At 39.2% G+C, this 12,562-nt stretch overlaps 1 protein-coding gene across 50 annotated transcripts in view; it reads right to left on the bottom strand.

Annotated features, from left to right (window-relative positions):
• LOC136827934 (ankyrin-2-like) overlaps positions 1-12,562 on the bottom strand; it is a 790,256-nt gene that overhangs the window by 405,418 nt on the left and 372,276 nt on the right. For 2 of the 50 annotated variants that reach the window (XM_067085424.1, XM_067085430.1), the window contains exon 1: positions 4,778-5,265. The exons of the other annotated variants lie outside the window; for them this stretch is intronic. In XM_067085424.1, coding sequence (XP_066941525.1) covers positions 4,778-4,801 — 24 coding nt within the window. In that variant the 5' untranslated portion in view covers positions 4,802-5,265. Of the gene's footprint in view, positions 1-4,777; positions 5,266-12,562 lie in introns of those variants that run through there. 50 annotated transcript variants of the gene reach the window in all.

The following is a 12,562-nucleotide window of genomic DNA, read 5'->3' as shown; positions in this document are numbered from 1 at the left end:
AGAAATATCCTCTACGGTGATAACCCACGGCTTCCATACGAATGTGTGAAACAGCACACCTGCGGTTCAACTCAATTGCCCTCTTCCATTTCTCGAAGACCAAGGAGTTGTCCACAGAGTAGCAATACTATTAACATTTATACACAACCATCATCACAACAAGGTATCACACATGATAGCAAGGAACAAACATTTCACTTTTCAATATAAACGACAGATGCATGCGCTGCAACATCCAATTCTCAACGAGCGTCAATAGATATTTTAGCAGGAGCAGAGTTTTCTATGTCATACAATGATGCAAAACATTCTTGATATACAACAGCCAGTATCAAAATCCATGAATTACGAAAACAACAAAAAGGAAAGAAAATCAAGAACATCAACCCCTTAAAATGACATCCGAATGGCATCATCTTTATGAACACCGAAGACAAAACATGAATGTGAAATGTAAATGAACTGGGTACGAGAACCACACTCTTCAGAAGGAAGGAAAGCATGATCGCATTACCCTAACTCATCAATGAAGACACATGATGAAAATTCATAATAAATCGAAAAAAACTGACTAGAATACTACGAATTTTGATCTTCACGAAACTGGTGTATTCTCGACAGTTACTGTACGTGTAAGACGTGTTTTCCACGCATATGACAGTTTACATGCTTCCAAAAGCTTTATTAGTATAAATGTGCATGTACAATACAGCATATTTATAAATACAATCCACTTACATAAAGCATATATAACATAAAACATTTGACAAAAGGCAAAACATTGGCATTGTACATCCCAAATACCACTACATACTAGCAACAAATTTTTGACGGCCTGTGTGTGTGTGTGTGTGTGTGTGTGTGTGTGTGTGTGTGTGTGTGTGTGTGAAATCCATCAAGCATTATCAAGGAGTTCTATTTGGTTGTAGTTTAGCTGATAGGAATCTATCCGGATAAGTACATAAAAGTGCCAATATCAGCAACAAATACAATCACTATTTATTTCAACTAGATTACAATACCAAGGCAACAATTATTAAATACGAATATTTTCTATTTAAGTACCCCTATCATATAATTTTTCAAAGAAAAGATTGTCCCTTTTTTAATAAATTTAACCGTTCAGCAGAGAAAACTATTATGAACATAAAACTGTATACCCTACAGTATATGCATACGAGCCAAGCTAAATCCGAGAGCGCTGAAACATAATTCAATAAATTGCGCAATAATTAATTCTCTTAAAACCAGCACAGCAATGCCATAATAGCCCAGGATCACGGCGAGGACATGAGAAACACCAGTGTTCGTCTGTCTGTCCCACACATTTTGAGACCCCAAGGCAGGTTATTGCATGATTCCTACTGTAAATGAATAAAGCCTTCCTTCAGATCATATCATACATATTTGAAAGCTTTCAATATCCACAACGATAAACCCCGATTCACTCAAAATTATTCATGATACACAGTAAAACGAATGAAAATGACGCACTGCATCACCTACCAAATGGGTGTTCATTAGCAAAGTTAATTTACAAGCAACCCATATATTATTAGCATTATCATAACCTATATCCCAGATATATTCCCAAGAATGTCTATCTCACTAAGAAGAATACTGTCCAAGACAAGACGAAAACAAATCATCAATCAAACCTATCGACAGGAAACCGTCCATCACAGAGAGAGAGAGAGAGAGAGAGAGAGAGAGAGAGAGATATCTGCACTGTGCGGAGCTCGGTCCGTGAAATTTGAATACCACTGGAAGCGCCTCATCAGACGTTACACGTAAGGACTACGTAACCTCCTTGACTGAACGAGCAGCCCAGTGGGCCAGCGAAAGCACATCCTAACTGAGGCTATGAGGAGAAATGCGTAAGCACAGAGACGGCGATGACGGTGCTGTATCAGATCGAAAGGACACGGTGAAACGTGGTTAGAAGGGAGACATTAATAGTAACCAAATATTGGAAATCGTTATGGGCACGACGGGGGACTCGAGAAGACAGCCAAGAGGAGGAGGAGGAGGAGGAGGAGGAGGAGGAGGAGGAGGAGGGGGAGGAGGAGGAGGAGGAGGAGGAGGAGGAAGAGGCGACTTAACTTGGTCCTCCGACATGACTTCCCTTCACCATCAAACAACCTAACCACCGGTGTCATAAATATCAAAATAAGGAAGCTGATGGAGAACCACTCATCACTGAAGTTCTTGCATGCATATTACAAGCGCACTTAGGGAGTAACACTTATCATGCACACACTCATTCTCCCTCTCAACACCACTGGATGCACAGGAAATTCTGCTCTCTGCGATCACACCGAAAATAGAACGAAATGGAATTACGACAGAATGCATTCCTGTCAAAGGAAAACTATGCAATTTGAAAATACAGATGATCCAATCACCTGATATCATGTCCTACACAACTGAAGTAAAAACACGACCTGAATTAAACTAGGCACTGCCATTTAAATGTATTTTGCAGATAAGGATATCAATGTACAATTATTTTCAGTTCAGTGTGAAAAAGTCATTACAGTTAGTCATTCATCTGAGATATCTCAATATCTTATAAGAAAGTTGAGATTTTAGACTTGCTGCTGAAACTTCTGTTAGATTAATATGATAATACACATGAACAGCAAGTTTTCGACTAAAAATCATTACTTCAATTATTATGCTTCTTTGGATAGGATAGGAATATAAGATTTAGGAAAAAGGCCAAGGGCCGGGACCTATGAGGTCATTCAGCACTGAAACGAAAATTGAGAGTAAAGGAGGTCTGAAAGGTGTAACAGGGGGAAAACCTCGCAGTTGCACTATGAAATAATTGTTAAGAAAGGGTGGATAGCAAGGTGGAAGGAAGATAATATGAATGGAGGTACAATAAAAGGAATGAAATGGGTTGTAGCTATGGGCCGATGGGACGCTGCAAAGAACCTTTAATGATGCCTACAGTGCACCCTGTGAAGTGCACTGACGGCACTATCCCCCTACGTGGTATACCTCTTTGTTTGAAGGATCTGGCGCCATCAAACGTATTCCAGCTGGGTCTTTCAAACTTATTGTTAAACACTTTTCAAGTCGATTCTGAGAACTCATTTGCAGCTGACAACAAAGCCATGCTAGTATGCATCATAACAACCAAAAGTCAGACAATTACGAAAATGTACAACAAACAAATATTGTGAACTTGAATCATTCATCAAAAATGATCTTAGATATGCAAACCTGTAATACAAAATAACTGTCTGAATTCAAAAGTAAATAATGCAAAGGAGAGAGAGAGAGAGAGAGAGAGAGAGAGAGAGAGAGAGAGAGAGAGAGAATAATGCTAACATGAAAAGCATATCTATGCCCTACAAGGCAAACTGATACCAGACATGATAAAATCTATGAGGAGGAGGACACTGCATACTCTTGGGAAGACAACCAATGTTGAGTGACTGAGACAAAAACCCAGTGACCTGTCTTCCACACGTATTCAATGGCTCATTTTCTTCAACAGCTTAAATCCTGGTAAAAATGATTGCAAAATGATAACATTATTGAGGTCTTACGGTAATCAGAAAAGCCTCAAAGAGACAACTAAAGTGAATTAGTGAGTCTGTAAGAAAAAGTTGAATAAACCAAAGCGAACGAATCCACTGACCCGGGAGACGAAGGGGTAGGAAGTAGTGAAGGTAGGCGTTACAAGATATGGCCATTGCGTCATCAACTGCATGACCTATAACAACTGAGAAAAAGATTCTTTGTTTAACCATCCTTCGGTTCTTTTGCTTACCATGATGAGTATCTTCAAAAAATACACCGTTAAATCCATACCCAAGGCGTCATTCAATAATGCAACTATTCATAATGCAAACACATACACACCAAAACTGTTACCCTGAGACAAAAAAAGGGGGAGCTTACATAAAATATACATTTTGTGTTCGGGATTTATCATCATTTTATGGAGTTAGTTGTGCTGCAAGTTTAAAAACCACAACCTGTTCCAAACAAAAAGCAACAGCAGATCGAGCCCTTCCCCTAAATTTTCAATAATCCAGAGGAACACATCAGGCCTGGACGCGGTGGCGCCTCGGCCACCATCGGAGTCGACCGGCACAAAACTGAGGGTTCCCGAAATACCTGTGACTTCCTTCTGGCTTTCACGAGATTTGCAGCACCTAAGGAAATACTGAGGTTTGCGACTGCAATAAGGGCCATGGCAGCATATAAAAAAAGACAACATCATATTTTTGTTTTTATTATAATTATTTCTCATTTTATTCTCTTGTAAAAATAACTTTGAAATTAGTCCTGATATATTATGTGAGCGTTTTGACATTACATTGGTGTGGTGGGAGAAGCAACCATTACCAAACAACATCGATTGCAAGAGCGGAGTGGTCAGTTGCAAGAACATTTCCCCTCATTCCCGTCTCTTTCCAAAAGGCGAAAAACATCAACCATGAGTGTCAAGACGCCCGTGTGCTTGTGGAGGGTTAAAGGTCGGAGGGACAGGCACAGGCGTTTAGAGAGACAAGTGTCACACTTAAGATACAAAAAAAGGGGGCGGGGCAGACAGTGAAGCAAGCGGTTTTCTGTCTATCCACACACCGCCACCATTACTATTATACTCCCCCACCCACCCTGCCGCATGTCCTTCCGCCCAACACCACCCACCCACCCACCCTCCACCTGTCATCTAGCACTGACAACCAATCATCAAGGACAGCGAGCGGGTTGAAATAAAAGGACCTCTTCTGGGAGAACGAATGACACCACTTACCAGATTCGTTCCTTCGGTGACCATGTTGCCTAGCTCATTCCTACGGGTATGGGCGTGTCAAATGGCGTGCCATGGGCGTTGTCACTACGGGTGTGGTCACTGAGGCTCTCAGACGAAGACTGTCCGACAACCACGGCCGCCGCACCCGACTCCCATCGCCCGCGCAACACCGATCAATACGCCCGCGCACGTGGACACACCATCGCACGCACGCACACACAACACTTACACACACACACACACACACACACACACTCTCGCAAATGCACACACAAACACAGTATATACACACCACGCCCGCGCGCCCATACATAAGGCGCATGCACGCTTCCGTCGCCTTAGGAAACGTTAACCGTCTCAAGCTGCATTCGCTAACAGCTGAAGGTGCAACTGGCAATCACAAGGCAGCCACATGCACAATACTCGTTTCTGTTTTATACACTTCTCTTATTCCTCACACTCCTCTGCCTCCTTTCTTTTCCTCCTCTAACGCCACACCTCACCCTGGTCCTCCATTCACTAGCACCCCTCCTCTCAACCTCCCCCTCCCCCTCCCCCTCATTCCATTCGCTCGTCCTGACGAACCCTTTCGTGTGTTGTCTGCTTTTTCCCAACTTGCGACGATAAAGCCAAACGAGCTACAAGTGTTCTCCAGGAAGAAAACAGGATTAACTTCTACGGAGCAATAAGCAGGGAAGCAAAGAACACATCTCTCTTTAACGCTGACTCACCCTCTATCGCCATTCGACGACGGAGTCAACAGAATGCACTGCACGCTTGGAAAAAATTACAAGTCTAATCGACATCATTTATATTAATCCTTTGTATGAAGGGTAAAGTGACAACAAAGCATAAAAGCTGAGACAAACTGACAAAACAGAAAGACATACAACTACAGAACGAATACACCAATGATGCGCCTGCATGCGCGTGGGAGAGAGAGAGAGAGAGAGAGAGAGAGAGAGAGAGAGAGAGAGAGAGAGAGAGAGAGAGAGAGAGAGAGAGAGAGAGGCACTGTATGTTAATAGTGGCACTGTTAGAGCAAAGCACATGTAATCACCATTTACATACGAAACCATCACTTGAAAAAAATATAAACACTGAGGTTGAGTATGCAATTTTTTCAAAAGGAAGACAGAACTAAAATCAAGCTGCATACAATATCAATGTCCCATCAATTCCGAAAACGTCCTGGCATCAATTTCGAAAACGTCCTGGCAAAGACACTGCACTTGCAGCCCTAATACATCATCAGCCAAGTCCTCTACAAATAGAACACCACTAAATAAATAAACAAACTCCAAATCCAGGGAAAGAGAAAGAAGGAGCAAATTCTAAAATAAAAAGGAAAATAATACTTTGCTACACATACTGTATACCAGGCGGAAGTTCCCAAGGTGTAAGTAAATGGAGAAAACTTGAAATAAGGCAGCCGGAACTGAGGCAATAACTTAAAACAATGAACGGCCGCGAAGCGAGAAAAGCAACAAGCGTTGTGGTAAAATGAAAAGTGAAGGAACTGAAAACGCTCGCTTAACGAAAACCTATCAGAGGGGGAGAAAAGAAAAGAAAAGAAAAAGGCCTTCTTACCTAACTTATGATTAAAAAATGAGCAGCAATTTATTAACAAAATATTTCATACATTTTTACCCTGCAATGATAATAAGCGGGCTAGGCACGAACACAGCCCACACCTCCTATAATGATTAAAAACGTATGAGCACACATTTCTCTCTACCGGATACGGCTAGACGTCAAGGTATACATGAAATCTTACTTCATTTCTGTCTTACTTATTTGGTGAAGGTAATAACATTATATTTGAGTAGATCTACAGCAAGGGAGAGTACAGTATAACTCCACTGTCTTGATGTTGGAGAAAATAAAACACTCATGATGACATATGGTACCTTTACACCATCCACCAATCGTTCACTATCATCGCAGAGGTGTCAGCCAATAGAATTTTCCCAATTCGTTCCAGCAAATATTGTTCACCCATACCGGGTGAAAACATCATCTCCCCACACTCCGTTGACAGGGGTGAAAATCGTGAGATTTGACCTTGACTAAACGGCTAACCAAATAAGAAAGACAAGCTCCGATTAAAACGGCAGAGGGAAATATAACAATTTAAATATTTCATTAATTAACGTTTATACCTGTTCAGCACAACTGTTCATTATATGAACAACGAGTAATAAATGCGCCAAAGTTTCTTCGGCTCAATCGAGTTTCCTGTACCGCGTATAATCAAGGAGGGTGGATGATCAACATACCAATTTGCAACCCTCTAGCTTCAATAGTTTTTAAGATCTGAGATCGGACAGAAAAAGTGCAAACGGACAGAAAGCCGGCACAATACACTAGTTTTCGTTTTCTTTTCTGAAAACTAAACATGGCAGTAGCCAAAAGAGCCTGGAACTTTACTACAATCTCACGACTAAATGTGTGATCTGAATTATATTACATTCGTACACGTTTGCATGCAACAGTACTTGCGCGCAGACACACACAATATATATATATATATATATATATATATATATATATATATATATATATATATATATATATATATATATATATAATATACACACATATATGTAAATACACATCAATATATATATATATATATATATATATATATATATATATATATATATATATATATATATATATATATATATATATATATATATATGCACACACATATGCACATACACAACTATATATATACATATACATATATATATATATATATATATATATATATATATATATATATATATATATATATATATATATATATATATAACACACACACACACACACACATATATATATATATATATATATATATATATATATATATATATATATATATATATATATATATATATATGCTGTCCCTCCGACTGGGACAGTATTTCAGACAGAGTCGGATAGTTCTCACATGGAACTGGATGGACTCCTCATAAACCTGAATCACATTCCACTACACATATATCAAGCTTCTGGCATGTTCAGAGCCTTGTCAGAGCGACCATCGTTCTGCGTCCTATTACTATACAGTTGTGTTACGGAAATGCCGACAGACGTGAAAGGATTGCATTTCCAAATTTTCAAACAGTGTCAGAAGGCCCGTTGATTTTGATGCAGACTAAAATTAAATTTTTCTTGTGCATGGTGCGCACAAGCTTATCCATCCAGATTTGCAAGAATAACAGAGAGACTAAGGCATTCGTAATGCTATTCTAAAATCTAAATGAATGACTGTGTATTGTAAGTCACTGGGAACATTCCTGATACTCAGCTGGATTTTCTAATCTAGCACCTTTCTGGAAATAAAACGTCGACAATATAAATCCACTGGAGATTATTTAAATTAGTCTTAATTAGTTAAAATTACTCACTGGATATAATAGTCATTCTTCAACAATGTCTGGGAAATCTATCCAGCCTATCGAAAGAAATCTTAACTTGATGCTCTCATGTTTTGTAATGGGATTTCAACGCAGGGTTTATTGGAATCTCTTTTAATAAAACCAATGTCAAACCAGCTTTACTTGTAACTATATGATCTTCCTTTCGCATATTGAAAAACTGTCATTTTCCTACCGTCTTTGAATATGAGTGACGGAGGGGAAAACTACTACTATCCTATAATGAGGTTCTCTTAGATTATTTCCTAATTACGTTATTCACGACTCTATTAAATAAAGTCGTCCTTACAATGAACTGTAACAAGTATTTTGCACTATAACCACGAGAGAGAGAGAGAGAGAGAGAGAGAGAGAGAGAGAGAGAGAGAGAGAGAGAGAGAGACTGGTCCCAAATCTCAACGCTAAGCTTTTTTTTTTTTTAGATCGTCCATTTGTGGGAAACAAAAACTTTCCGTGACAGGCAATCACTGCGCCTGTCTGCCAACTCGACTTGCAGTTGGATTTAAAGTCACGTCTAAAACATTTTCGTCATAACAGAACGGCTACCCAGGCTGACGCGACTATAAAAATCCATTGCCTTAGGTCTGGACAGGAAACCGAAAACGATCCTAATCCTCTGACCATGTTCAGGAAAAATCTGTTCTTGTATTCACACGATAATAATGAAAATTTACCGGAGAAGAACAAAACCAACATGAGAATAGCAAGACGACCTTATCTCCGAGCCTCGAAATAGCCATTAAGTAAAGGGTTTATCCGATCTGCTGTGTCCCCGTTTCCCCATTACCAGTGTTTACATTTACCCTTCGTCTCTTGTAGCCGTCTCCTCCATAATTCTAGCACCTTTTCTCTTTCTTGGCCTTCCCTCCCCATCACCCAGCCGCCTCCATCTGGTCCCCACCACCTGACCTCCCCCTCCCCCTCCCCCTCCCCATCAAGGGATTGCACCTTAATGGGCTTCAATCGTTACTAGACGTCAACAAAATCCGACAAATGGGAGGAAGAAAACGAAAGTAAAAAGGAAGAAAACATACGAGGAAGATAAACGGAGAATCAGCTGCTTGCTTTATGTTAGTGACTGACAAGCGACAACTTCTTTTTCGAACAGCGTTTTTTAAACTCTGCTTAAAATGCTTAAAGGAAGGAAAGCAAAGGCACGGTCTTCTAAATGGCTCCCGATACGATAGGGCTCTTCGAGAAGATATACGTTCCCGGGTGAAATCTCAGCGCGGGGATTTCTATGTCTGGTAAGAAATCTCTGGATAAGAACCAAGACACTTGGCAAGCGACAAACTTTCTTGCCCTTGATCTCGGTTTTTTCAACAGCTCTTTCAGTCCTCAACTAAGAAGCTTAGAAATCCTAAAGGGCAACTACTCAATGACATGGACACAACTGATATAAGGCTCCATTACAGACAGCAATGGGTTCATATTACAAGGTCCGCGGTTCGATCATGGCCTGGCCAATTCCAGTCGACCTAGCTGTCAATGGTTACAAGAGTCATCCAGGATCAGGAAATAGCTTTAGGATAGCTGAGAACTGCAAGGTTCGACCCTTCTAGAGAGACTTCCAGCTTACAGTGAAAAAATAGTGCGCATAACACACATATACAGCCTCCATAGTTCTAAATAATTTAAAACATCACCGACAATGATCAAGAAATCAGTGCTTCATGAGCGCAATTATCAACTGAAGTGAGGTAAGTACTGTCCCCAGTATGACCTAGGAAAAAAAAATACTTATATTAAAATGCAACACATTAACAGTACTAACGATCTGAGAGCAAAATACAGACATGGTAATAACGGTGATCAAACTGACTTTTTTTTCCACGCCATCTAGCTAACAGCCAATACACCCAGTCAACGAGATACCAGACTACACATAAATATTGCATTTCAGATCTTATTTTACGCTTACCCTGGGATTCTGATGAGAAGAGTTTCTTATTTCACCCAAAAACCTAGAAAGAATCTCAACCAGAGGGATGTAAATGAGTACGTCACGAAAAATAACACAAGGAAAAGACGCAAACTTGAGTCACAATGAGAGAGAGAGAGAGAGAGAGAGAGAGAGAGAGAGAGAGAGAGAGAGAGAGAGAGAGAGAGAGAGAATTCTTTCCAAGTATATCCGTTACTTTAGCTCTTCTTAGATTAAAAATAAATCTTCAAAGGTAACTTAACGAATACCTACAGATACTCAACAATTTAATTACCCTATTATTTTAATGGCCAAACCCCGCCCACTCTACAACGCTCCTCGAAATTCAGAATGAAAAGAGGCTCGCATCTGTAAACACCATTACACACTGTATCTTCCTTTCGAATCAAAATGGTAAATATTCCTCAGCTAACAACAGCCTATTTTTGTTAGCCTTGCAACTATTCGACCCCCACACCATTTTAGATATTATGTATCTCTAAATTACCTTAAAAGAAGACGATACTTCTCTAATTCCTCAAGCCGAAACCTTTAACGCTTCCACTAATAGCTCAAGAATCTCTTTCAAGGACAGATTTATCCTTTTGAAATCAATATTTACCTTAGTTAGTTGGCGATTTTGAGAGTTAAGTATTTTCCATGTGTTTAACTAATTTTACGGAAAAAACAGTGATTTCAAAAATTTCTTATATCGTCAGTCTCTTATTTTTGATAAGAGTTTTTCTAAAAGCTAACTTTTCTATGCTTATACTAAATGCAGATGTGTATTTCAAGCATTTACATTCTACATACTATGTCAAACAATAATGTGTAACAACGTGCAATATACTTAAAAGAAAAAAAAAACGCACAACGTTTCGTCAACGGAGAAGGAAACAACTCAAGTGAGAGCTCTTCAGGAGTCCTTCCCAAAACACTCCACCATCGCTTCCCGCACATCAGCTCCTTCTCAGCTCTACACGTCTGTTGTTACTGTAGAGCAAATGGGAATTTCATTTTGCGTGCCTTTGCCTCATCACGTGTATAAAGACAGAACATTACTCGGAAATCATTTCTTAACACGGTGCGAAGACCTTACGCAAGAGGCTTGTGTGAGTGCCACTAAAAGAAATTCTCAGACTTACACATTCACGCAAACACAATGGACCATCTGCTCAGATTAACCTCCAATGAAGAGCATCCGCACAATGAAATCCTAAAACCTTCATTTACACCAGCAAAATTATCTGGCCTCACTTACAAATGAAATATTTTAACCTGCCAATACACGCCGTCGGCACTAACGTTTTTACCCCTAACTGCTAATCAACTTCAATGGTGCTGCCAACATTTCGACGTTGTTATTCTGAACTTCATTCCCGTTCAATTACATTTTGGGTCAGGTGAATGGCAATTCCTCAACGCTCATGCCGACAACATTCATTAATCAAGAAAAGACTTTAACTCCATTTTAACTAGATACGGGAAAGAGCTCGGAGACGCGGAAAATGATTAAAAGATATACTCTCTGAGTAGGTTAGACATAAAAAAAAAATGGTAGGTTTTATCATTTCTCTTAATTTCAAACTAAAAATGGAACAGATGACATATTCAAAGGATATAAGTACTTATAAATACGGAAAACTACATATGAAATCTTGTCGAACAGATATTCAATCTTAACTAATGCGCTAAATTCTTGTCCTTCAAATCTCGTGAGTCAAAAACGTCTCAAAACAAGAAGAAAACGGTTAAATAATCTCGTTATCAAAGGGTATGATTATAAACAATTCCCAACAGCCTTTCTCCTCAACACAGTTAACAAAAACTGCAATATAACACATGAAAGTCATTCAGAAAATGACCATCTTTTCCTCGATTTCAGCAATGACAGTCTGTCATTCATCATAAAACTTTTCGTAGTTTAATATTATTGAAATTGTTAAGAAATCAAACATAAAAATTGGAAACTGGTAACCATTCAGTTCATAATGAGCACCTAAATTGAAAACGGGGTTCCTTTCACAGACTCAGTCTCAGAAAATGGGAAAATATCAATATGTATATTAAAGGGATCAACAAAACGTAAGTGCTCACCGATACAACAAAATACCTACGACACTGGACATACGGGTTCAATAATATCGACCGAGTAGGAGAGAGGTTTTCAATAGAGCCAAAGCTTAAAATTCAAATGCCCTCCTTCATATACCTTCAGTTTCTATAAGAGCATGCTACTTATTGGAACAAACAAAAAAAAACTAGTTTCTTCCTCCTATTATCTGATGTCCAAACCACTTCCTATCATAAAACTGGTTTCCTATACCTAGATTTCTGTGTTTTTCCGTTCACTTCGAATATTTTCACTGTTTACCTAACTCTTCAAAATATTTTTTAATGTTTCACCAATTCTCCGAC

The sequence above is a fragment of the Macrobrachium rosenbergii genome, chromosome 42 (assembly GCF_040412425.1).
Source record: "Macrobrachium rosenbergii isolate ZJJX-2024 chromosome 42, ASM4041242v1, whole genome shotgun sequence".
Taxonomy (NCBI): Eukaryota; Metazoa; Arthropoda; class Malacostraca; order Decapoda; family Palaemonidae; genus Macrobrachium; species Macrobrachium rosenbergii.
Note: the sequence above shows the minus strand (reverse complement) of the source record. Positions and strands in the feature narration are given on the sequence as shown.